Source organism: Astyanax mexicanus, chromosome 11 (assembly GCF_023375975.1).
Source record: "Astyanax mexicanus isolate ESR-SI-001 chromosome 11, AstMex3_surface, whole genome shotgun sequence".
Classification (NCBI taxonomy): Eukaryota; Metazoa; Chordata; class Actinopteri; order Characiformes; family Acestrorhamphidae; genus Astyanax; species Astyanax mexicanus.
In genome coordinates this window covers 2177165-2205154 of record NC_064418.1, presented here as the reverse complement: position 1 = coordinate 2205154, position 27990 = coordinate 2177165, and the positions used below count along the sequence as shown (strand labels likewise).

At 36.7% G+C, this 27990-nt stretch overlaps 1 protein-coding gene and 1 long non-coding RNA gene across 19 annotated transcripts; one reads left to right on the top strand and one right to left on the bottom strand.

Annotated features, from left to right (window-relative positions):
- Positions 1-41: 41 nt before the first annotated feature.
- On the top strand, positions 42-742 carry LOC125805016 (uncharacterized). 16 transcript variants are annotated; one of them, XR_007441273.1, is made up of 5 exons: positions 42-380; positions 433-498; positions 533-552; positions 601-634; positions 673-742. It is a non-coding gene; the product is annotated as an uncharacterized LOC125805016 (long non-coding RNA). The 16 variants fall into 16 exon arrangements; XR_007441276.1 differs by having other exon boundaries at positions 533-568; XR_007441282.1 differs by having other exon boundaries at positions 433-464; positions 551-634.
- Positions 547-27813, bottom strand: LOC103031501 (target of Nesh-SH3). 3 transcript variants are annotated; one of them, XM_007227725.4, is made up of 22 exons: positions 27488-27810; positions 22624-22803; positions 22477-22545; positions 21112-21244; positions 19609-19778; positions 19468-19517; positions 18435-18480; positions 18250-18330; positions 15742-17505; positions 14341-14421; positions 12679-12834; positions 11966-12034; positions 7548-7622; positions 7237-7371; positions 6339-6428; positions 5889-6098; positions 4542-4647; positions 4373-4452; positions 2910-2939; positions 2041-2202; positions 1083-1205; positions 547-992 (listed from the first exon to the last, which is right to left on the bottom strand). In XM_007227725.4, the coding sequence occupies exons 1-22, from the start codon at positions 27573-27575 to the stop codon at positions 877-879; spliced, it is 4014 nt and encodes a 1337-aa protein (XP_007227787.3). In that variant the 5' UTR covers positions 27576-27810; the 3' UTR covers positions 547-876. The 3 variants fall into 3 exon arrangements, with proteins under 3 accessions (XP_007227787.3, XP_007227788.3, XP_007227789.3); XM_007227726.4 differs by having other exon boundaries at positions 14353-14421; XM_007227727.4 differs by lacking the exon at positions 14341-14421 and having other exon boundaries at positions 17179-17505; positions 27488-27813.
- Between the last annotated feature and the right edge of the window lie 177 nt (positions 27814-27990).

Here is a 27990-nt window from a genome sequence, read left to right as displayed (position 1 = left end):
TCCCATGACTTTTGGCATTTCAGCGCATACATAATCCGCAGCTGCATAGTGAACATCTTTATACCGTCCTGTATTTTTCAGCACTGGTGCTTTGTCCCATCTTTTGATAAATAATTTATATATATTTTTAAACCTTCCAGGGAGCCTGCTACCCCGTTCTTTCATAAACTCATCTATTTCTTTGATCTTTCGTAAATGTTTTGATAAATTTGTTCTGCATATAAATAGAAAGTATCATATGTGCCTGTAGATAATGTCGATACATTCATTACAATATATAATTAATATAAGCCTGTGCACTTTCTGTACAAATTTACATTTACATATCATATGCATCATCTCTAGCCAAGTATACATTCCTCAGGTGTGTGATCGGACAGGTGTGTGTGATCGGAGTGGTGTGTGATTGGACAGGTGTGTGTGATCGGACAGGTGTGTGATCGGACAGGTGTGTGATCGGACAGGTGTGTGTGATCGGAGTGGTGTGTGATTGGACAGGTGTGTGTGATCGGAGTGGTGTGTGATCGGACAGGTGTGTGTGATTGGACAGGTGTGTGATTGGACAGGTGTGTGATTGGACAGGTGTGTGAGATCGGACAGGTGTGTGATCGGACAGGTGTGTGTGATCGAACAGGTGTGTGTGTGATTGGACAGGTGTGTGTGATCGGACAGGTGTGTGATTGGACAGGTGTGTGTGATTGGACAGGTGTGTGTGATTGGACAGGTGTGTGTGATCGGACAGGTGTGTGATTGGACAGGTGTGTGTGATCGGACAGGTGTGTGATTGGACAGGTGTGTGTGATCGGACAGGTGTGTGTGATCGAACAGGTGTGTGTGTGATCGGACAGGTGTGTGTGATCGGACAGGTGCAGGGTTCTACCACGACCCCGGAATGGGAACGCCGCACTCGTACCAGGCCACGTAGTTGATGTGAGTGTTCCCCCCGATCTGTCCGAACTGCACGGGCTCCTGACGGACGGCCCGGAAAAAACCTGAAAAACCCATTTTTCTTACAGGTTCATGTGCTGTATATTTTTATAGGTGTGTTATATTTTATATACAGGTACTTAAAATCTCTGTACCATCTTTAGGTGGTAATCGGTTTGGTGACAGTGGTCCTCCAGTCCGTCCATCCAGGAAAGAATCGACAAACTGACAGTGATCCTCTCCGTTTCCTGTCTGGTCTCCTATGTTGTAAAACTTCCCTGTAGAGACACATAGATTAGAAACTGTTTAACCATTTTAGTCTCTGCATTGGTTAAAATGGACATCATGTATTTTTTGTATTGTTGCACATTACACTATTTCATTCACTGATTCATGATCAGCTAATGAGCTGGTTTATAAACCAATAAAACAGTAGCTTGGCCACGCCCACTGCACTGGAAAAACGTAATTTTTACTAATTTAATGTTATTTAGAACACTTTTTGATCATGTTTTTTACTGTTCATGAAATAAAAAGGTTAATATGAAATATACATTATTATACACAGGCTATTAAATATTGTAGTTAATTAAATGTATTTTCTATATAGATTTTATAGTAGAATATTAGTATTTTTTCCTGTGCATTACATACTGAAAACAGCATTCTTATATAATTTTCCATCCCTGGAGATAATTCAGGCTAAAAGGGTTAAAATATGGGGTTCAGCTTTATGTGCCACCTTGAAGCCTCTCTGAACATCCCATCTGAACTACTTCTAATTTCACCTGCCTCGCAAAGATGGATTTATGATCCGGGGTGAGGCATTTAAACAGGCTTAAAATCCAGACTGTGCATGGAACATACAAGGCACTACTATATTGCTGTTGCTGCTTATTCAGAGTGAATATCATCAGGTTAGCAGTTGGTGCACAGCAGTGTTTCTGATGAATTGTGCAGCAACAGATTTGCATGTCCGCAGTGAAGAGCTGTATACTTATAATTTGCACCTTTATTGTAGGTGACTAACAAATCGGTGGCTATTTAATAAGATAAAGCACTAAAAAGTCAGGGTAGATCATCTTTACTGCAGGAGAAAAGCAGTGTACTGACCTTTAAGGGAATCGCTGAGGTAGATCTTGTATCTCAGCGAGTTGCAGAGCTGAATTCCCACATATTTGCGGTACCAGGTGCGTTTCACAAACATTCTCCCATTACATTCAGAATAAGAGTCTGCGGCTTTGAATGGGAACGAGGACCAGATCGCATTTTTACCTGCAGGAGACACAAATATATAAAACAGCCCTGAGATTAAATTCTACTTCTTTTCACCAGTGGACATGGCTGGCAATGGCTGGTTTTAACATAGTTAATGAAGACGAATAAGACATAATTTTAAAAAAAGTAAGTCAGTAGGGAACCCTCTGGGCTTTCTAGGCCTTTAGAGAATGTATGGAAATTCTGAAAAAGTGTGTCGTCTTAGAATAGAATTATGCTTGCTTTTTTTTAACTGCAACTATTAAAGAACTGGTTAAGACTTTTAGACCTTTTAAAGTCAAATGAGTGCTGGATGTTAATACACAGATGTAGAGTAAACCGCTTCAGTTTATTTACAGTAAGCTTAGATTTCCAAAACAGTGAGTTTTTTCAGTGATGTTTCTCCAGCACTAAGGCTGGGTGCAGCAGCATTAGCATTAGCCGCTAACTGCAGTGCTATCCTTAATTGGTGGTTGGTGTGGTGCAGTGGATAACACCAGTGAGCTACCACATCATGTGGGAGACTGGGTTCAATTCCTGGTCTGGGTGACTATACTGCTCTACACTAATAAGAGTCCTTGGGCAAGACTCCTAACACTGGCCCACCTCTGTAACAGAAATAACCTCGGATAAGAGCGTCAGCTAAATGCTATGTTTAACTGGATGTTTTTGACATTTAGGTCCTGAATTGATTTGTGAAAACTACTTTAGACTCATAGGATTACCTGTGGGAATATCAGTCACACGAGGGTCCACTGTAAAAACAGAAAAACATAATCTCAGTCAGTAATATTACATAATAAATAATATTATTAATATTCTGTGGGTGATACTGTACTTCACTGGCTGAATGAAATATGTTGATATTATTCCAGGATTACATTTGAAAGTAAAGCTTTCAAATGAGACCTGTCTACAAGCATGCACCCTCCTGCTGATCCGGAAAAATAAAACTCACCAGCCTGATATGATTATTTACAGCAGCTTCTCTCTTAGGCTTACTCACTCAGATTTCTGTAAAACTGACTTTTTTACAACACCTGTTGTTAAAATCACTGTAAAAATACTTTTGACTTGATTATCATTAGTTTTATTATTAGTTTTATTATTAGATTATAAAGGAGTGATAGTGGAACACTGTTTCTGTGGATTTCCCACAATGCTAAAGCTAAAAGCACAAGGTAAAATCTCTATTTAAACCCTGAAGATTTTACACACACCGACCAAAATCATGGATTTCAGAGTCACAGACGTATAATTCATCAGTTTATGTCGTCACTCATATGTTTCCTATTAGCTGCTGGCACTTTAACAAATCTCCAGGATCTTAACAGAGAAAAAAAAATTAGCCATATTGGATCAATTAGCTTCACACTGGGCCGCTGGCCGGACTGATTACTTTAAAATGCTGATAGAAGAGTTTTGTACAAATCTAACAGACTAGTTCAGCAAGTCTGCAAGAAAATTAAATGCTGTTGAGTATAATTTTAAATACTAATGGATAAAATGTTGAAATAAATCACTCAATATTTCAGTATACAGAGGAAGTGACATCACGTGGTGCAGGTAAATGTTTTTAATTAGCACTCTTTATTTACATTTTACGCAGTCAACAGAGTTGACAAGAACCTTAGGATATACATAAAAAAAAATTTTAATAACCGAAACAACATATTTTACAGAAAATCGCTATATAAAACGCAATTTTATACACTTGTCTGGTTCTATCAAAATATGTGTGGTTTGAGAGTCGTTTATTTATTATTAGACTGGCCCACAGATTCCAGTAACAAAACTCAGCCTAGTTTGACTTAGCTTCTTAAATGCGGATTTCATTTACCAGCAGGACTTGACTGCCCACACTGTGTACCAACAGTGCCAATTGGTCTTATATAATATTATAATTGTCTGAGACACAGATTTTTGGGTGTTCATTGGCTATAAGACATAATCATAATCAAAAATAAAAAAAGAAAAATAGATCCCTCTGTGTGAAATACATCTATATAATATATAAGTTTTACATTTTAAACTGAATTACTGAAATAAAGTAACTTTTTAATGGTATCCTAATTTTTTGAGATGCACTAGTATACTGTAAAAAATATTAGCTTTATCAGCTGAATACCCAGAAGAATATTTTAGTGATTTTATAATGTGTGTGTGTGTGTGTGTGCTCTCTCAGTACCAGATTCAGTGCTGAACTTGACTGGTTCACTGGAGGGACCCGATCCCAGCTCGTTCTTAGGCGTCACTGTGAATTCATAACTGAAAAATAAAGGATATTTAGATGTTCAGTTACTGCAGTGGAGATACATGGGTCAGGAATAAATGTTGTTTTTTCAGGATGTCAGTACTTGCTCTCTGGCTTCAGATTCTCCACAGCGGTGTGCGTCTGATTAGTTGTTATTGAAGACACTTCCTTTCCTTTTGGGCCCTTAGTAGAAGAAGTCACTTCATATTCTGTTGAAAGAAAATCGCAAGTCAGCAAAAATGAAAATAAATCAATTAATTATTTTTTTAACCAGACTCTAACCAATTACAGGAAGTTGAGGCACGCCATCATCACCCATTGGCCATTGGATTAGTGAAGTAAAAAAAGTAACATATCACTCTGCAGTGTGGGGAACAGTTTGTTCATGTTCACACGCTCTGAGCTTCTAATTACTCACACCTGGTCTTGTTAGTATAAATACTCCTCTGTTTCTGTTCCTCCTGGTCGAGTATTGAATCTAGCTTGCTAGCTCTACTACTAAGCATTTCTTTTGTTTGTTTCCCTTTTTTACTGACTCTTTTTTGTGTTTTTTGACTGCTCTCTTGCCTTGTCCTTAGTACTGGTTGTTGACCCATATTTTTGTATTTAGACTACTCTTTTTGCATAGCCCTTTTCCTGTTGGATTTACTGCTGCCATTTTGATACTGGCCCTGCCTGTCTCTGACTACCCCTACAGTGCTTACCCCTTTGTTAATAAATTGTTTGATTGTCTCTCCTTGGTCTGGTCTGCTCTTAAATTCACTTTGCGTGCATATGTATGTATAAATGCGTTTTTGAAGACTATTTTTCAAAAATAAATGTGTTTGGTTTGTATTCTATAAAAGTGGGTCACAAAAAATGACCATGAGAAAATATGTGCTCCGGGCTGAGACCAGTTAAGAAAGCCTGCTGTAGAATACTATAGAAATCTCTTTGCACACCATAGCAACCATCTAGTATCAATTATTGTATCTCAGCAACATGGGATGCAATAGCCACCACTTATAAACCACCTAGAAATGAGTTTGCACCCACAGTCGTATCAAGAACTTGGAGGCAACACCATAGCAACCAACTAGCAACCACTTACGAACACAATATCAACCATCTAGTATCAATTATTGTATCTCAGCAACATGGGATGCAATAGCCTCCACTTATAAACCACCTAGAAATGAGTTTGCTCCCACTGTCATATCAAGAACTTGGAGGCAACACCATAGCAACCAACTAGCAACCACTTAGGAACACTATAGCAACCAACTAGAGAGCTACCAGAAAAAACAATAATAATAAAACCACTGCTTCCCTGCCCAATCAATCATCATATTGTATTTTCTCCATAAAATGCACTGTTCTGATTGGATCTGAATGATTGTTCTTCGATTGGGTTTGTACATCAGCAATCATTCAGTATATTAATAAAGTTAAATATAAATATTTCTCTTACCTGTCGTTTCGTTGTCTGTTTTCTCCCAGTCGAGGATGACGAAGGAGGGGCATCCCTCCACTGTGACCACGGTGAGGTTGGAGGGAGCATTTTTGGGAGGGCCAGTGACGTTAATGTTCATGGCCTCCTCTTCCGGGAAGTAGCTGAGAGAGTCGGTGACGGAACAGGGCTGCTCTGGAGGCTTATCTGTCTTATAGATCACATGGGGGGCTGGAGGAAACACCAGTCATGGATTTTAGTTAGTTTATTTATATTATTTATGTAATATAATATAATAAACACAGACGTCTGTTAGCTGATTTATTAGAGCTGGGTTGCTGCGCTTTCCTCCAAATGCACTTCCTGCCCAGCTGTGTTAGAGGAAGCATTGGGTAATTCCATTAAATTAAGTGAACAAATTAAATTAAATTATATTAAAAATATGTAATAATTAACAGCAATATCCCTTACCCACATAACGTTTCTTCCCTGTTGCGTCCACATCTGATACAGGAACTGAACTGAATACAGAGGAATTATCACCTGATCCAAAACAGCTGCCTGAGTAAATATAAATACTATAATATATCAGCAAGATTACATTTCTGATTCATATATTCACATATATGTTTTAAAACATTTACTTTTTTCTTTAGTACAGTTGTTCTGGTCACTAATCTTTATTAGACTCTATAAACACATTCATAACATATTATAATGCATTTATAATGACTCATAATAAGCTGTTCTTATAATATGCATTTTAAAATAGTTTATATCTATTATTAATAATCTTGTCCTACAATGAAAGTCGTGTCATGTCACTTTTTGCTTGAAGCGCACAAAGACCTGTTATAATACATTATAAGTGACTTCAACTAATATTACATTTAACGCAAGTATGAACATTCATGAGTGGTTAAATATATTATTGAGAATTATTGAGGGTGTGTTAATAAGTGTGTTAATAAGCTTTTTTAGTCATAATGAATGATTATCCAAGCTGGGACTGAGTTTATTGGTGTTGATGTAATGTACATGTTATGCAGGTGATTCCTTTATCTGCTGTAACTGTAGATTAACCCATAGTTACCGTAGTACTGTATATTATGCTATAAACACAGCTATTAATGCTTTATGACAATTTACAATTCGTGATGAATAATGAACATGGCTATGATGGGTTATACATTTTTATAAATACAGTACGTACAGCCATGTACAGTATATAAAGCCTTATGAATGCAATATAATGTGTTTTGAGTATGTTTATAGAGTTTCATAAAGATGACATTCATAGAAAGTGTCATAGAAACACTACCAGTCTCTCTCACATGTCATATTCATCACAGTACTTTATATTTCGTACCATTAAAGGAAAAACAGGGTGTTATTGTTGGTGTTGGCTTTATGTAGACTGGTTTTTCTGTGGTTGGAGCAAGATGAGGTTTCAGAATTGGCCGCGACTCCAGTGACTCCTTCTTCAGATCAGGTACAGTTTTATCTGATAATAATAAAAATAAAAATAAATGTTATACAGTAAGTCACTGTTAATAAAAAGAATAAGAGCAGCTTTAAAAGTTCAGGCTTATTAAAAAAAAGTGGAAAAATTCTTATTAGTCCTGCATGACTCTTTTGCTCTCTTTTTCCCTTTTACTGTTTTACTCCTTTTACTCTTACCCTTTTCTATCAGCTTTTCCACTTGGTTTAGCCTGTTCTTTTTTGGACGTCCGGAAATAGGATTTGCAGGTGGTCCTGTAAAGAGAATTACCATGTTACAATCATTTGGGCTTTTTTTCTAACCTGTAGACTGTACAGTTTGTTCAGACTGCAGGTAAATTGGATTTGCTACACAAAATAGATCTGTTGAGATGATTTTTTGCAATGTTATTCACAAGTAATCGGATTGGATTTGGATGTGTTGCATGGGTTTCTATAAAAATTAGGTTTTTGGCGCTCTTGTTTGACCTCCACACCTCTGTCACTCTGGGTTTGATGAGTTTTTTTTGCTCGCTGTGTTTCAAAAAATCGAATTAAAGCATCCAGAGCATCAAGACTGAGACATATCTGTGCAAACATGATTTTAACTGGATTTCAAACCACTTCTAAATGTGGGTTGAGTCTGATTAGCAATGTGGTTTCTAGTTGTCCAGACTTTCAATGTAAATACTCAAAAAATCTGATGAAATGTCACAATATTATCATGATATTCGGTGATTACTGAAATGTTGACAGAAGGTAATTGGCATTGAAACATAAATAAATATATGGAATGACTCAGTATAGTATAGTATAGTATAGTATAGTATAGTATAGTATAGTATAGTATAGTATAGTATAGTATTGCCCTTGGTATATCATTTAATGATTAGTGCATTCCAAATAATCAACAGGAATTAATCAAAAAGAGCAAAAAATCAAAGTATGACGTAGTGCAGCTAAATTCAGCAGTGTTAAGCAGTGTCTCAGTGTATTTCTGGCAAAACAAAGATCAAAGTAATCATTGCAAGAAGCCAATCCTGCCTATATAAAGATATAAAATTGCATTACTTTCTGTAAAATGAAGTTTGAAGGCATTGCGTGAAGCTGAAAGTGCCATGACAACTGGCGAACAGCAGCAAAAGAGAGAAAACATACCATAAACAATTTAAAGTTTAAGGGTCATACACAGGTAAGGGTATTTCAGGGAGAATCAGGCAAGAATCAGGGTTGAGAAACAAAACAAGATCATACATAAAAAGGAAAACCGACAATACTGTGGGTGAAGTAGAGTGAGGGGTATATATAGGCCAGTGAACAGGTGTTCAGTATTCTGGTGATTGGCTTCCTGGAGGTTCTGAGTGCAGTGTCGTGTCATGTGATCGTTAGAGTCAGTGTGTGGTGCATCCTGGGTATTGTAGTCTGTAGACTGGGGATAGGAGACTGACAGTAGGAGCTTGCATTCTTTCTGCGGTTTTATTTTACATGTTGTGTACCCTCCACAACTGCAGGTGGCACTGTGGCATTTCATGATATTAAGTTCCTGCTTAGTTCTAGCTATGGAAGAACACTGTTCTATAATTGGAAGTTTATGAACAAATGTTAGAAGAATAAGTAGAAGCTGTTCCTAATTGGGCTAAAAGTTATCTGAATTAATTTTTTACCAACCAATCACAGGCTTTGTTGCATAGTACACAGAGTTTTCCCAGCAGCCCTGCTCACTACACAGCAAGCTTAGCCTTTGCACAACATCCACGACTTTTGTTCACGATTGTTTTCATCACAATTACGTCACCGTCTTTGCCGAAGCGAGGTGAACCTCGTACCCTCGAGAAGAATGCCAAGGCCTTAACTCTTCTAAACTGATGAGTTTATCCACTACCAAGAAACACAAACAGCCAAATGTCTCCTGAACACTGAAGCATGAGAAGAATATTTTTTTTTTCTGAAGATATTGTGCCACAGACTCAGATGGACTGAATTAAAGTGGAGGGTGGTGTTTTGGTGCTGGTGAGGAAAGTGCAGGGCTATTCCACAGATCTGTGTGTGTAAAAAGTTTAGTTTTCTCAAAGCCAGCAGACACGATATCCTCACAATCCCAGTATTGTTCCTGTTCCAGACAGGAAGTGATAATACTGAGCAATCTGTGAGCTCTGGACCTGCTGTCAGAATCAGAAAGAAAGTGTCTCCAGAGCCGCGATAAAACTAAACAGAACTAAACAGAACTAAACAGAAATAAACGGTTATTATGTGGGAAATTTGCTTGGAAATGAATAATCTTAGTCATGAACTGAGAAAATGCAGAAGTGTCCCTTTGTGTTTTCACAATTTGTTTAAATGAACTGACTGAAATAAAACTGTAATAAATCTGTATCTCTTATAATTATAAAAATCTAATAATTTTCTTCTTCATAACGATTTGATGTAGGACAGGGATTAAGCCTAGCTTTGTGAAAGGGAAGTATGCTTACTATAAAATTATGTTTAAATTAAGTATTTAATATACTTTGTGAGAATACACTTTAAATATACTTGCTCTGTATTTCCATAAAATGTAATTTTAAGCAATATACTTTAAATAAGACATTGTATTAAAATACAATACAGCATTTTGTGTACTATTGCTTTTTTATGGTGTACTGTACCTGTGTACATGATTTTTGTATATTTTTTAAGTATACTTAATATGGAAAAATACATAGTTTTAGCATTACAATTAATATGTACTTAAATACATATTAGATGTAGAAACAACTTATGGCAACTTAAGTAGGCTATATTTCAATTGTAATTAAGCAATATTTAAATGTAACATAAAAGCATTAGGATGTGCTTTTAAGTGTTTTTTTTGTATAACTTAAGTAGATTTAAGTATGTATTTTTTAAACATAGATTTTAATACACTTAAAGTATATCATAAATGTTGTGTAATACACATGTTGTGTAAACCCTAATACTACTGGAAAAATAAAACTACACTAAAGTGCACTTTAAGCAGTATATTTTCTATCAATACAACATTTTACCAAAATACAGATAAAGTATATTTAAAATGCATGTTCATAAAGTATATTAAATTGAAAATGTACTTTTAGTATTCTTTACCTAATTAAAATACTTTTAATACTTTTAATGCTCTTAAGTACACTTCCTTTTCACAAGGATAACCACATATAAGTGGTTAATAAGAATAAGAAACTAAATGAAAAGGAAAGTTAAAGTCTATTTTTTTTAAAACACATGTGCTGTCAGTGACCGATTTGTCACGGTCCTCCACTCAGCCACAACTCGCAACGCTGGAAATCCTTTTTGACACGAACAGTGGATTAATGTTGCCTTTGGCCTGGAATTAACCTGGAACACAGCTGTGTGGGAATTAATCTAACTGGTGGAGAGATCCTGCGTGTTTTAGTAGCGCTGTATGCTAACAGCATTTTAGCATTAGAATTGTGAAAAATGTAGAGACTAATGAAAAATAAGATCTTATATTAAGCTTTTGACAGATTCTGACATTAGAATGATGTAATATCTGGACCTTTTTAAACCTTTCAAACAAATCACCTTAACTTATTATGTATCCAGTAATGAATAATTATTATTAAACATAACTTGTTCTACTTTGACATTTAGTCATATTCTGGTCATATTCTGACATAAATCATCTATTAACTATTATAAGGCATTTCATTGAACGAACTACTTAATGCTGTGTATAAAAAATATTAATATTTACTTTAAATTTTATAAATGTAGAAATTTTTATTTTACTTTCTGAAAAGTTACATGATACTTTTTATTTTAAGTAAACTACTGTAAGAGATGTTTTTAACACACTTAAAAATATACAAAATAAGTATATTAGAAGTATACTGAATTACATTAAACAAAATGTGCACTTTATAGTAGTAGTAGTAACGTGTTTCAAACTTTCAAATTTGATGTAAGCATAATATTAATGTCATTTTAATATATTTTAAGTAAGTACATAAATTTGTTAGTATAATTACAGCATACTTAGACATTTCTCAATATGTTTTAAGTACAATTAAGTTTATATTTTTGCGCCCAGGATCTTTACCTACTGAAATTCCCTTTCTGATTTCTTGAATCATTTAGTAACATGATGAACAATGAACTACCCTGCAAAACACTTCCAATCTTTCTTCGAGGATTTTATTTTGTTGCATGTATAATAGGCAGGAATGTTTGAACAAATATATTAACAAAATAATTATGCTGACTAGACAAAACTATATTGAAATGAGTGGTCTGATTGGTCCAGCAGATTAAAGCGCTGCCACTATGATCAGGAGATCACTTGCCATCAGCTGCCAGAGCCCTGAGAGAGAAAGCACAATTGACCTCTTGCTCTCTCTGGGTGGGTAATTATGTAGATGGCTCTCTTTCCCCTCATCACTCCTAGGGTGATGTGGATCAGCACAAAGCTGCGTCTGTGAGCTGATGTATCAGAACCAAGTCGCTGCGCTGCTTTCCTCCGAGCGTTAGCACTGTGATGCTAATCGGCAATCCTACAGCATCAGCAGCAGTTCAAAAAGAGGCGGAGTCTGACTTCAGTGGAAAATAAGCTACACTTATTAATAAACTTGTGTTCAATTTACCATTGTTTCTTCTAGGCTCCTTGGCTGGTTTATTCAGCAGCATCCCCTTGTGTTTCTCACCGCTGTGACCTAAAAAGAAAAGAAAGGCTGTTACCGGTATTCACTACATCAGCGAAACGTGAGCCAGAAAAAGATGACGCATACAAACAAACAGAGTAAACGGAGTAAATGGAGTAAACAGAGTAAAACTCCACGCTATAATGTTTTAAAATGAATTAAAATGTTGATACTCGGTATGCGCAGTCGAGTTTGAAACAGAGAGGAATGATTGCTGTGAACAATCAGAGCTGGGAGATCAGAAATAAAGAGTAATTCATACTGAATTTCCATTTCACGGTTTCAGCTGTTGCCTCGTTTCTGTCACGCTTCTCATGAGGTTTAATCAGCTGGTGTAAAGAATTACCAAAAAAGCTGGAGAATTGCGAATGGGAAACAGACATCTGGCAGCGTGTGCTTGTGACTGTGTTGTGCTTCCCTGCAGAAAACATGCTATAAATCATTTCGCTTTCGATCTTATTCTGACGTCCCCAGCAGGGACTTCCCTGAAATCTCAAATCTGCATCATTGAGCACATGTGGAGAAGCGTGACTCACATATACACACACACACACATATATACATGCAGACGTAAAAAAAAATAAAAATACAGCAGAGAGTAAATGGTTGCACATGGAAAATGATGGAAAATGATGTAAAGTGTCAGGTTTTCTTACCGTTGACTCTGTCCAGGGACGTGTTTTTAAAGGGAGGGTTGAGCCTCACTGCTTTAGGAGGCACACGCCTTCGCGGATTCCCATTCGGTTTCACTCTTCGTGTCGACGAGCGAATCACAGGAGCAGGAGTTGTAGAGTTGCGAAAGACACTTTGGCCTAAATGGAGAAAAATATGTTAACAATTTTACTATAACTTTAATATAATTGGAAATGGCGGCAGTACGAGTGACAGGTGAGAGGTGAAAGGTGAGAGGTGTCAGGTGACAGGTGAGAGGACTGAGAAGAGGAGCAAGAGGTTCTGCTGATGAGGAGACAAATGGGTTGGTGAGGATGCCAGAGATTCCTGTGGAGACACAGATATAGAAAAAAAAACACTGAGACTGATGGATGATGGGCAGGTGATGTGCAGCGCTGGATGGGAACAGAGGTGATTACAGATTAGGGATGAGGGAAGATTGAGGAAAGATGGCACTCTCAGGAATACTTAACTCAAAAATAGCCATATTTCTGTTAATTACAAAAAAGATTTTGGGTTTTTTGAGTGTCCAAATGCAAAAATTGCAAAAAAACAAAAAAAAAAAGCATTAAGAGTGTTTCTTACATTACCTTTTACTTTTATATCATTGCAGACAGTTTAAACCCAAAATATTTCATGTTTTGTCTGATTCTCCAAACATTCCATATTGAGGCAAACTAGTCCATCACCAGGAACCTCCTCTTCCACATCCATCCATGCCTTTGCCTTTGTAATACAGTATGTGCAGCATGTGGTTTGGCATTGTCTTGTTAAAAAAATGCATGGACATCAGGGATGTTTCAAGGCACTTTTACCCCTCCATATACTGTACCATCATCCTGAACTTGTTGTATGTTAGCATTTGTTTCTCATCACCAGGTCACATTTTGAGGAAGTAAAATGTATTAATTCATTGCAAGTTTTGTCCAATGCTCTAAAATGAGCGCAGTGGAGCGCATGGCTTTGTGGCTCAGTCTTGATCAGAAATTTAATAGTGTTATAAGGTGAAATGTAAAGTTAATCAAACAGTGTCAAATATAAAGGATAGTTTGAGGTTGGTTGAGGTGTTGTTTCCATGATTTTAAAGTGAAGTAGTAGCTTTATTATCCTTTTTAGTGTTAAAGACAGTGAACAGCAAGGCCAATTGTGCTCTCTCAGGGCTCCGGCAGCTGATGGCAAGCTGCATGACTAGGATTCGATCCAGCAATCTCCCGATTATAGTGGCAGCACCTTAGTCTGCTGGACCACTCAGAGCCCAAAATGGCATAATTTCTAATTATTGCCCTGTCCCATATTTTAAAAGTTGACCAGACAAAAAATGAAATATATTGGGTTCATACTGTCTGCAATCATTTATTTTGCATTTTACAAAGAATTTTTGAATGAAGTATTCCCTCACATAATGAATGAGCATGGTGTGGCAGCACGGTGGAGAAGTTTGAGGATTGTGGAATGTGAGATGGCATTGTGGTCAACATTTTTATGGAAGATGGGTTCACATAATATGCTGGAGGTGGAGGTGAGGTTTGGCAGCAGTTCGTTTTCAGCTTGACTGTGGGGTTATTGTATGATGTGAAATCATTCAGTCACACGGACGCGTGAGAGACGACAGTTAGAACCAATAACGTTGGAGCCTCAAGACACACCGACATCATTACCCTGGTTCCTATTCGTCACCTCTGCGAGAAGGTTTGGCAGAGGTTGTCCATCCTGTGATTGGCTTGGAGCTGTGTAACATAGAGAAGCTGTCTCATATGAAAATCTTTTCAGAAATCGAAATCTAGTTAATCATGGTGAAGCTGAAGAACATGCTAGATGAGAACGTAGACCCATATTTTTTCACAATAGAACATAGAAGATACAGGGGTTGCACAATGAAACTGAAACACCTGTCATTTTAGTGTGGGAGGTTTCCTGGCTAAATTGGAGCAGCCTGGTGATCAATCTTCATTAATTGCACATTGCACCAGTAAGAGCAGAGTGTGAAGGTTCAATTAGCAGGGTAAGAGCACAGTTCTGCTCTAAATACTGCAATGCACACAACATTATGGGTGACATACCAGAGTTCAAAAGAGGACAAATTGTTGGTGCACGTCTTGCTGAAGCATCTGTGACCAAGACAGCAAGTCTTTGTGATGCATCAAGAGCCACGGTATCCAGGGTAATGTCAGCATACCACCAAGAAGAACCAACCACATCCAACAGGATTAACTGTGGATGCTATAAGAGGAAGCTGTCTGAAAGGGATGTTCGGGTGCTAACCCGGATTGTATCCAAAAAACATAAAACCACGGCTGATCAAATCACGCAGAATTCAATGTGCACCTCAACTCTCCTGTTTCCACCAGAACTGTCCGTCACCACAATCAATTATTGTGCTCTAAAACCAGGTGTTTCAGTTTCATTGTCCAACGCCTGTATCAGATGTTGAAAGGGAGACATTTTCCCATTTCATAAAAAACAAAAGTGCAGTAGAATATTTTGATACGATTATGTACTGTAAATGGTGGGATATCCAAAGTATTCTTTATGTATAATTTTATAACTTTATGTTAAGAAAAAAAAAGAAATAGCTTTTACATTGAACCTCTGCCTCTCTTTGCTTCGGAGGAACTCTGCATCTCTTTTTTTATGTGTTTTTATTAGTAACACCTATTTTTATTTTTTACCTTGTCTTAACTTTTATGAGATTTTGTGAAATGATAAAATGTCTCATTTCTGATATATGTTCTATTTTCTATTCTGAATAAAATATGGGTTTATAAGGATTGCAATACTTGCATTTGGTTTTTATTTACATTTATTTACATTTTACACAGTTACAACTGTTGCGGTTGTAAATAATGCTTTCTTACCCTAAAATGTTTCCAATTCCAATTATTTCTGAAAAATCCAGCTTAAGACCTTACTTTGCCAGTAGCTGGTTTTGGATGGTTTATCATTGATGGTATCATTTCTTGTTAGTGAGTAATATGCTTTAGCTGTAATAATTTTAAATATTATTTGATAAATGATGAGAGAAATAGGTAAGCAATGGGAGAATTTACCCGCTTGGCTGCTTGGAAGCTTCTTGTTGAATGTGTCTGCCTGCGTTTCTGCCCACGGTGAGTTTTCCTCGACATTAGATTTAGCTGTCGGTGTCAGCGTTTTGATGGAGTTAAAAGCATGCACATGATTGTCAGTAGGGTTTGGAGCTTTACTACTGACTTGTGGTTTAGTGTTAATGGTGGTTATATAGTTATACTGCTGTTGTGTGGTGCTGTAATAATATATAGTAGAGGTTGTCGGTTGGTATTGAGGTTTAGTAGATGTCTGAGGCGGTTCTTCAGGCTCTTTTACTGTTTGAGTGGTGTCTGGATTATACTGGTCACTGATTGGTGTAGAGCTAGCTGTACTGCTGTTATCATACAGTGGTAAATATTGAGACACTGTAGATTCTTGTTGGATTAATTTAATAGATGTTTTTTTGGTTATAAAGGGATTTTCCTGAGATGTTGCCGGATGTTCAGGACGTATTGAAATGACTTGTTCTTTGATGAGGTTGGGATGGGTTGTGATTTGTTGTTGGGTTGTTCTGGTTAGGGGTTGAGATGTGCTGTGGTTTTGTTGGGTTTTTTTGGTTTGGCTTGTTGATGGTGTTTGGGTTGTTCTAGGTTTTTGATGAGTTGTGCTTCTCTGGGATTGGATTGTTGTAGTTTGGGTTGACTTGGTTTGTGTTGGTGAAGTTTGAGTTGATTTGGTTTGTGTTGGTGAAAGTTGATATTGAGATTTTGGTTGAGTTAGAATGCGTAGGGATTGAGTTGTTGTGGGTTGTGTTGGTGAAGGTTGGGGTTGAGTTGTTTTTGGTTGTGTTGGTGAAGTTTGAGTTGTTTTCAGTTGTGTTGGTGAAGGTTGGGGTTGATTTTTTCTAGATTTTGGTTGAGTTAGGATGGGTTGGGATTGAGTTGTTCTGGGTTGTGTTGGTAAAGGTTGGGGTTGAGTTGTTTTTGGTTGTGTTGGTGAAGTTTGAGTTGTTTTTGGTTGTGTTGGTGAAGGTTGGGATTGAGTTGTTCTGGGTTTTGGTTGAGTTACGATGCTTTGTAATTGAGTTGTTCTGGGTTGTGTAGGTAAAGGTTGGGATTGAGTTGTTCTGGGTTTTGCTTGAGTTACAATGTTTTGGGACTGAGTTGTTCTGGGTTGTGTTGGTGAGGATTGGGATTGAGTTGTTCTGGGTTTTGCTTGAGTTAGGATGAGTTGGGGTTGAGTTGTTGTGGGTTGTGTTGGTGAAGGTTGGGATTGAGTAGTTTTGGGTTGTGTTGGTGAAGGTTGGGGCTGGGATGTTCTGGGTTTTGGTTGAGTTAGGATGAGTTGGGTCTGGGTTGTCGTACTCTGGGGTTCGGTAGTGATGGGTTGAGATTGGACTGTGTTGAGTTTTTGTTGAGCGGTGATTGGTTGCGGTTGGGTTGTGCTTGTTTGGGGAAGATCTGTGGTGGATTTGAGTTGACCTGTGGTTTCAGTCGTGCTGGGCCGACTTTCAGTTGTGCTGGACGGAGGTTCCGTTGTGGTCACTTGGGTGGTGGTGGTGCTGGTACTTGGCTGGGTTTCGGTTGTGCTTGTGGTGTATTGGGTGGTGGGTTGCTGTTGTTGGGTGGTGCGTTGCTGTTGTTGGGTGGTGGTGGAAGGAGGTGATATTGTAGATTGTTGGGGCTGAAAAGTGTCGGTGGTCTTTGAAGGGGATTGGCTGGTGGGTGTATGAATGGAGGATGCAGTCTGGGTCAAGAACAGTGGATCCTCAGTGGAAGTGGAAGAAGTTATCTCATCACTTCCTGTGCCTGTTCAGAGAGGAAATATGACAGTAGCTTTGAGAATGTGTGTGTTTTTGTGTGTCTGTGTTCATAGATGGTTCTTCCTAATAAACAATATTAGCAATATTAAATATGCAACAAATGAGCCCTTCTAACAAATAACAATATCTCAACCATTTCTCCTATTTCCTTTTTTTATTTTTAAATAATTTAGAATAATATGTTTTAATTCATGAAGGGACCGAAAAGAAAATAACTACAAAAATAAAATAAAAGGGAGAAATGGATGATATTGCTTATGTTGGAAGAGCTCAAATCAAAAAGCTTACCCTCCATGATAATAGAAAGTTATTCAGAAACAAGAAAGTTATTTTTTTTATGTATATAATTATGTTGATGCAACAGTACTGCATGTTTTATATTAGTAAAACTAATATATTAGTAGCACTTATTGTATATTGCATAAATACCATGCTAAAATTACATATATATATATATATATAGTATGCAGTTTATAGCCCTAGTAGTTTTGTACACTGGATTTTGTAAGATTTCCAGGTATTGACTGGACCTGAAGAGCTTAAATGGCATAAATAAAGGTAAAAAATTGGGTATTCTTAAACTTTTGGCCAGTAGTGTATATCTGACTTGCACTTTTTAATGTAAAAGTCAGGAATAGAGAAGTGGATAAGGTGGAAGAAACCATAATTAAGCATTTTTAATCATCATTAATCTAAATATGACAGAAGAAATGATGATTTATTTCATTACCTAGAGTTGTGCTGGATACAGTCGGGGGTTCTGTGAGTTTTAGGAGGGGGGTTGTGCTGCTGTGAGCAGTGCTGTACTGAACTGAACAGTGAAAGTTAAACAGAGAATCAGATATATATCGATATAAAACCTTTAAATAAAAACAGTTCTGGTTAGATTTTCAAATAATGAGAAAAATATCTCACCAGGCTCAGTAGGTGGGAAGGTTGTGAGGGCTTTAACAATGGGCTCCTGTGTGGAGAGAAACTCTACACTTACTCAAATACAGAGAAATAGGAGAGACAGAATCGAGAGAATGTGGAGATAATTACATAGTTCAAAATTATTCAAGTTCAAAATTATTTTAGCAAGTTTATACCAAATGTCCTTTTTGGATATTTCCCATTTTTTCAATTCAATTCTCAAGAACAGAAGTTTCAATCAGGTGTTTTTAATCAGGCACCTGTAGATAAGAATAGAACCATAATAATCAGCAATTAAGATTTAGATTTAAAAGGACTTAAAAGCTCAGCTCCTTCTAGAGAGTTAATGGTGTCTTTGCAACATGGTGAAGTCCAAGGAATGGTCAAAGACATCTAGAAAGGAGGTCATTTCTCTTCATAAGCAAGAATATGGATATAAAAAGACAGCAAAGACATTAAACATTTCAAGAGACAAAATTAAAAGCATAATTCACAAGTTTGAAGCTAAAGAAACAGAAGAAATGCTACCTGGGTGTGGAAGAAAGATGCTTTCAATTTTGTCTCTTTAAATCTTTAATGTCTTTGCTATCTTTTTATATCCATATTCTTGCTAATGAAGAGGAATTACCTCCTTTCTAGACTTCTTTGACCATTTTCTGAACGTCTGAAATGGAAGGATCTGAGTATCTAAGTCCTTTTAAATCTAAAGCTGAATTGCTGGTGTTTGTGGTTCTATTCATGCCTGATTAAAAACACCTGATTGAAACTTCTGCTCTTGAGAGTGTTAATCTTTAAGGGATTGAACAATTTTGTCAATGAAGGACATTTGTTGTTATATTAGAAAAAAATATCATTGTAATTTAACTTTCATTTGTCTATCATACAAATCCTTATTTGATCTGATTGTGGAAAAGATAAAAAATAAATATAATTAAACTTGCTAAAACACTTTGTTGCAGTGGGGGTTGAATCATTTTGTTCACAACCGTATAATTGCTTCCTGTTTTTTATTTTTTACGTAGGTTTTTAGACGTACCTGAGTTTTCAGAAGATTCTTAGGCTGCAACAGTTCATGAATTCCCACATCTGTAAAAACAACAACAAAAAAAGACAAACTGCTTCTACAGAACAAGCGTTTCAGAGACGTCCTCTCTCTTTACCGTGTTACGCTACATACCAGCTGTGCTGTGTATCACTGAATGGGTCCAGCCGTTGTTATCTTCTCGAACACCAAACTCATATGGCGTGTCTGGTTTGAGGTTGTCAATGACGGTGCTGGTGCCCGGACACGTCTGATAGTTCCAGTGCTTGTTGGGTTCTTCCTCTCTGTAGCGCACTGTGAAGAGACTGCGGAGTCAGAGAGAGAAAAAAACGATTTATTTTTTAGTGCTGAACCATGAACACGCTGAACACCATCTTTAAGAACATTTACAGAAACAGATAATGAAAAGTTGATCACTATAGCACTATACAGCACTATAAACAATATTTCAGTATACCCTGACAATGCCATAGGAACTCGTACCGCATCCCAAGATTTTGCATTGACCTACAGGATACAGCATGCACTTACACAAGATCACGTTATGCTACAGCGTTCTACCTCACCGAGCTTCTGATTACACACACCTGATCATGTTAGTATAAATATCCCCTAGTTTCTTTACTTCATTGCTTGTTATTGAATCTAATTATTAGCTTTTCTACCTCATGGTTCTTTTGTTTATTGCTCTTTTGTTACCAACCCGTTTTGTATTTTCCGAGTCTTTTTTGACTTTTTACTCTCTTGCCTGGCCCTTGTGATTATTGCTTATCGTTGCTGACCCTTATTTCTGTTTTTGACTACTCTTTTTTGCCTAGCCTTTCTCTTGTTTGGATCTCTTGGTACTGACCCTGCCTATCTCTGACTTTCTCTATAAGTTTGTTCCCTTTATTAATAATAAACTGTATGTTTTCTATCCAATTGTGACAGTCAATATATATTTTTTTACTTCTTTACTAGCTAAATTACCACTGCTCCATCATTTCTTTTGGAAAGTACTACAGGAATAAAGTTCAGCAGACAAACAAATGAAAAATATTTGCTTTATACTGTTCGCAATTAAATAAAAGTTAACGTATATGTAAAAAACACTGTTTTTTGTCATTTTCCATACTTTTTTAACTTATTTTGGAGCAGGGGTTGTATAAAACAGTGCTTTAATACTGAATAACAACATCTCCGAATGTCACAAAACTCTATTTACTAAGCTGGGCAATTGAGCAAGACCATTTGACACTGTGACGGCTCTCTTTTAATGTTTCTCTTTCTGGATTTTATTGCACAGCGTAAGCTGAGGTCAAGCTTTCCACTGGCTTAACCAAAGAACACAGAGAATGGGATGTGTGTGTAGAGTACATACACTCTTCTCAGCTCTACAGCTGCAGTATCTGCAGAATAAATCAAATTCTGTTTTTTTTAATGTCGTGTGTGTTTGGATGTGTGTTTCTCCTCCTGGCTTTGCATCTATAACAGGCTGATCCTGATGAGTTTGGCTCTTCTTCTCACCTGTATTACTCTGAGTTTCTCCTGTCAGAGGACTGAACAGACATCTGGACGCACAGCAGGACGGGAACGTTATGATCTAACGCAGAGAAAACGCTCAAATACAGGGTTAAACTCTGCACACTGCACACATACCTCTCCTCCAGACAGTCATCCAGCTGGGTGTCAGTGTAGGGAGTTTTCAGGAGTGTCCCCCAGGAGAGCAGAACTGAGGTGGGGGTCACAGAGCCAATCACCAGATGAAGAGGCTTTTCCAGATTCACCTTCTCTATAGATAGAAGAATAGAAGAATATTGCTGTTTATTAATATCTGATTTATTAGCGATGTAGACAAACGCCAGAGCTAGATTTTTTTTACCAGTTATGAGTGGATATAAGAGGTAAAACTCATAATATTGGGAAAAAAATGTCAAGAACAATGCATGGAGTTAATTTAAAATTTTAAGAAAATAAAAAAGAAAAAGTGAGAAAAAGTGTACATTGCAAATTCAAAAGAGAAAAAATATAGAAAATATATATATATTAAATTTTTTTGTAGTTATTTAAAAATTATTTACTTTTATTGATTGTGTTTTATCAATTTTCTGTAGATATTTGCTTCTGCTTAATTTTTTTTTTTTTTTTTTTTGCTTCTAATTTTTGGTACAGTTTTCATGGGTGGGCGGGGCTTAGAACAAAGCCTTACACAAAAATAAAACCAAGGACCGGCAAATGAGTTTATATTGTTGGCAGCATCAGTCCTGATGGAACTTAACAACAAAGACTCCAATTCCCAGCATGCACTCAGCATACACCAGACTTCCCTGACTCTGCTGATCATGTGACTTCCCCAGCTTCTGCTTGTTTGCACCTGGTCTGTCCTGTATATATACCCCTCTGTTTTTTTCTTTTGCCGGGGTATTGAGTCTAGTTTTCTAGATCTCCTACAACATGTTTTCTTTGTTTATTCCCTTTGTTATTGACCCATTTTTGTGTTTTTTACCTCTCTCTTGCCTTGCCCTTTGCATTGTTTGTTTACCGTTGCCAACTTTTATTTTGTGTATTGACCTCTCTTTTTGCCTAGCCCTTTTACTTTTCTCATGACGTTATTTCCTATATCATTCACTCTTATTTTTTTTTACTTTAAACAGTGAACAAAGCTAAGATAATTCAAGGGAGCTACTGCAGTTTATATGTAGTTATGTCTGTTTTATTTATTTTTTAGGTACAGTAGTATATCTCTAGTCTCTGAAACCACGTAATTAACATATATTTAGCATACTGAAGTGATGGGAATTATGCTTTTAGGTTTTTTTAACAACAATATCCTAGAAAAACTCCACTGCAAAACTAAGAGAACAAATTTTAGATATCAATCATGTCTTGTTTGATCGACTGCATTTGTAGAGAGGGACATATTGGATAAACTGGATTCTTTCTCTAACTGGAACCAAAATCTGTGTATTTCTAGTAAATCCTGTCTTTTCATGATTGATTTAGATGAGCAGGGTTATTGTTTACCTGGACACGGTTTCTTGACTTCGTTTGCTTTGACAGATTTCACCGCAATCAGATATTTTGGCTCAGCCTCTGAAAATGAGAAAGACACGGTCAGATGGAGAAGAGAGAGATTGACAGGTCAGGAAAAAAGAGAAATATATGACTCACCAATTTCAGTTTCATATGCTTCTCCATTCTCAGGTAACTGGATGTACTGTTTAGAGAACATGCTTTTGCCGTAGCCCAGGATATACCCCTCAAGCTTCGTATCCTCGTGGGGCCGGATGAACTTCAGCACTATAGTGTCTCCTGTAGCGTTAATTCGCACCATTAGGGTCTCTCTCCGCACTAGAGATTAAAAACACACAGAAAAACATATTAAACAGAGAGCACTTAAAAATGATGAGTTTCTTTGATTTTACCAAATTGAAAACCTCTGGAATATAATCAAGAGGAAGATGGATGATCACAAGCCATCAAACCACCAAACTGAACTGCTTGAATTTTTGCACCAGGAGTAAAGCAGCATAAAGTTATCCAAAAGCAGTGTGTAAGACTGCATGAAAAAAAACTGTGTTTAAAAACCAACCAGGGTTATTCCGCCAAATATTGATTATTTCTGATCTCTTAAAACTTTATGAATATGAACTTGATTGTTTTCTTTGCATTATTTGAGGTCTGAAAGCTCTGCATCTTTTTTTTTGTTATTTCAGCCATTTCTCATTTTCTGTAAATAAATGCTCTCAATGAGAATATTTTTATTTGGAATTTGGGAGAAATGTTGTCTGTAGTTTATAGAATAAAACAAAAAAATTATTTGACTCAAACACAAACCTATAAATAGCAAAATCAGATAAACTGATTCAGAAACTGAAGTGGTCTCTTAATTTTAGCGAAGAAAAGCAAAGAACGCTTTGTTTTGAAAGTGATGTCAATACTTAAAGGAGCCAAGATACCTCAGAGTTAATTAATTTATGTTTTTGGCATTTTATTTACGGTATCAGATAACAATTTGCCTTTTTTCTGTCGTAAAAACAAAACTCTGTAACATACAAGTGAGATAACTGTCCCTAGGAGAGGTTTTCCTGGTCACTTCAATGGGATCTATGAGCAAATAAGTTCCAGTGCATTACAGTTTTTTGGAATTTGAAACACCGCTGTGGAACAACATCCAGTCCAATGCCAGATTTGACTTCATCCAAAAGCTACATGGTCAACAGCACCAAAACAAGCCTTAATAGGGCAGGTCCAGGGCCACACATTTCTTACAAGAAGTTTCTCTCAAACTGAAACAAAAAGCAATCCAGTAAAGATAACAATAGACAGAAGACATAATAAACAAAAACTCCCAAAGCTTGAGGTTGAGCTTCATCATGTTTGATTGATGAAATCAGAGAGTGCAGGATCAGGGGTTACTGTTTGTGCTCGAGACGATGAAACTCCTATCTGAGATCTCAGATATTTGAGTTCCTAAACAAACAAACAGGCTTTTCATTACAACACGACTCCTTCAGCCAGATTCAGGCAGATCCCTCAGGGAATTCTGATTGTGATTTAGCCAATCAGCTGGTGCGCTGGAGAGGTGCACCAGCATTAACACTTGAATGTACTGAAATCACAATCAACAACAGATTTTTGACAAAACTCAAAAACTCCCATGTGTATGGTTAAAGTTCTCCTTCCGCTAAAATCTTTTTTCTCTTTTTCTTGTTTCTTGCACATGAAACTCTTCCTCAACCAGTAACTAGTAAAAGAAAATATTAAAAACAAAAAATTCGATCAAGAAAAAGCACCGTGTCTACATCAACCCGTCAATTAGTATTCATGGCCCCGCCCACCTCGGCTCAGGACCGCCCACAGGCAGAGCTGAAGCCGGGCAGCGACTCCGTCTCATCAGATAGGAGATAACTAAGAGCACTAGGAACAGCATGCAGTTCATTCCTGTGTTATTTGTGCGAATAACACTTCAGTGTTAGAATTAGTCTATGGAGGAACACCACCAGCCAAGTACAATTGAGATAGGTAGGTAGGTGTTTAGATGTTTAGAACAGTTCTGTTCACATTGGTTAAAAGTAAAAATTCACCCCGGGGTTTTGTTTGTTCCAATTGCCTGGGTAGCTCTGCTGAGGCTCTGCCAACAAAACCCTGTGGTGGATTTTTACTTTCTGGACCTGGACTACCCACCTCTGTGTGTAAGTAACTATAGGTTTAAATAGGATCTCCGGTGGATTTGATGTTTTACTCTGAGATACTCTAAGACAAGGTCAGTGGATGAACTGCACTTAGCAGGACATTGCAAAGACTGTTATTAGTGTAAAAATATCTTTAAAATATTTTGAAATGTTTCTAACTGTTCTTAGAAACAACCATCTCGCGCCGTCATAGTGCTGTTAACCAATCAGAGGCGATATGTTTGCATGTATGACTATTCATGAGCAAGAGCTGAAATCCTATCGTTAATAGAGGATCATAGAGGATTCAGTTCTTATTATCGAACTTATTATCGAAGTGTGCTTTTCTCCATGAATGGCCAGTGGAGCTTCGCCAACCAGAACAATGTTTTTATAATGTTTACACGCATTCATTTAATACAGCTACAAATCTAATCTTGCCTCATTCTAAATGCAATTTAAAACTTTATTAGATGTCCATTACGGGTGGCTGTGGTTTCCTAAAAGTTGCAACTCTAAATTAATCCAAACCACTAAGCCTGTGTTGTTGATAAATACAGGATTTAATAGTGTGATTAGATCATCAGATTCTGCAGGACTAAAGCCAAGGAGTCTGCAGAGTCCACTTCACTCTGAACAGCTGTTTTAATGCGTGAGCAGAGCGAGTTTTAGCTGTTTTTAACATGAACAGAAAATCCAGGTGACCAGAGTGAACTCAACTTTACAGCTCAGATTTACACCATCTCCTCTGGCTAAGAGAGAACCTGCAGGTCCTCGCCCTTTAACACCAGAAACGGCTAAATTCCATTGAGCTGAGCGAACAATCCCACTGGTTTCTGTACGGACAGGTGGGCGATATTGACAATATATGACAATAATTATTTCATTGTGCCCTTAAAGAGAAATATGTGTCTGAAAGCTAATATTAGAGGTGTGCCATATTGTATCATATACATTATATTGTTATAATACTGTTATAATTTTTAAAACAATTAAAAAAATGTAGATTATTATAACTGTGTTATTCTGTATTGAAATCATTCTAATTTGTATATGTTTTGTCATTTCCTTTCACCCCTTAAGACTTAAACTCTTGCATCGCATGCATTTTTTTATTTCTCTTTGCGATTTTGGCTAATTGGCACATGATGTAGTTTCAGGATAAAATTATGTCCACATATGAGGACTTTATTTTTATATTTGATATAACATAATGTAGTCGTTACTGAAATTAGTAATGACGTGCAATTAATTTTTTTTTTTTAGTTTTTTATTTCAAAAAATTAAATCCACTATGAAAATTAAGGAAAAAGTGTATATTGCAAATTAAAAAAATAAAAATATAATATCTAGCAAACATATATATATTAAAATATGCTTGGTTACTTTATTATTCTTTACATTTATTTTGGAAATTATTTTAGTTTGGATTTTGCCGGTGTTTGCTTTTATTTTTGTGTTTTTTGTGGATTTTCTGTGGATTTTGCTGATAAAGACTTTTTGCTTTTGGAACTTCTCTTCTTCTGCTTCATTTTTTTGTTTATAACTTTTGGCACAGTTTTCATAAGTGGGCGGGGCTTAGAAGAAGGCGTTCCCCTTGAAACTCCATTGGTCACCTGAGACCTACCAATGGAGGTTCAAGGGGGTTTTAACACCTGGTGGAGACTAATTGCCCTCTATTGCAATTAATATATGCAGTACTGAACATTATACCACATTTTTCCAACCCTGCAATGTGATTCTATGAGTGCCGCTATCAGCTGGTAATGCACTGTAACCGAAGCTCTCCATGTATTACTCCGTCACATACAGGTAACCTAGCAACAATGCAGCGCTTACAAGCCAAACAGAGCAGCTACAAACAAAAAAAATACATTTATATTGCCTTTTTAGTCATATTGCCAAAAATACAGTTATCAAAAAATATACTATCATATAAAAAATAAATGTTATTACCTGAGCAGATATCTGACTTTTTTTTATTTACTGGGCCAAAAAAATGATCTGTATGTTACATTTCATAAAAAATTGATTACAACAAAAGATTTCTGTGCCAACTATAATAAAAAGAAAAGAATCAACAGAGTGAATTAATTCACTGCCAAAATCTGAGAGCCTGAAATCTGATCAAAACAAGGTGATGAATTACAGGCCACAATTAAATGCTATGACCCTCATTATTAAGTCCAGTAACGTTTGAGTGCTGCCAGCATTTAATCATTTATCAAACATTTATCCTTTTTGGGAGATATGAAATGAAATAAACATTTTTTGTCATTGCACATTGTGCAATAAAGTGCAATTAAGAAAAAAGGCAGTAAACAAATTTAAAAGAGCATATCATACATTATTAATTATTAATTATAAGTTATCCTGTGTACACAGAATCATTCTAAATAAAAATATTGTCATTTAGAGCATTTATTTGCAGAAAATGAGAAATGGCTTAAAAATAACCAAAAAAGATGCAGAGCTTTCAGACCTCAAATAATGCAAAGAAAACAAGTTCATATTCATAAAGTTTTAAGAATTCAGAAATCAATATTTGGTGGAATAATCCTGTTCGGTTTTTAATCACAGTTTTAATTTCATGCATCTTGGCATCATGTTCTCCTCCACCAGTCTTACACACTGCTTTTGGATAACTTTATGCTGCTTTGCTCCTGGTGCAAAAAGTCAAGCAGTTCAGTTTGGTGGTTTGATGGTTTGTGATCATCCATCTTCCTCTTGATTATATTCCAGAGATTTTTAATTGGGTAAAATCAAAGAGAATCATCATTTTTAAGTGGCCTCTTATTTTTTTTCAGAGCTGTATTGGTTATTTGTTGGTTAATTCAGTAGTAAATAACGTTGCACTGTACCTCGGGCTGCAGATGTGCAGAGCAGGTTGAGGAGTAGGACCTGAGTGATGAAGATGAAGATGATGAAGTTCTGGAGTAAGTCTCTCATGATGTCCAATTTACTCAATTGGAGTAAAAACTGAAGTTTACTAAAATCCCAGTCCTCTTCTTCTTCTTCTCTCCTTCAGTAAGCGTCTCCTCAGATCTCAGACTTGAACGTTTTTCCTGTAAATGTTTTTTTTTGCTCTGTAAATTGTGTGTATTTGTGTGTGTGTGCATTAGGGAGTAGGCATGTGTGTGTGTGTGTGTGCTGAAAGAGTTGTGATTGAGTTTTGAGAGGTTGTGGTTGAGACCAGCCTCTCTATAGTGGACTATTTAGGGGGAGGGATCTGTTGAGGTCATACAGTGTTGTCAGATTTTAACGTGACTTTCTTTCCCTCATTTTTACAGAACTTAACTCTCTCTCTCTCTCTCTCTCTCTCTCTCTCTCTCTTATACTATTTTGAGGAATATAAAATCTAATA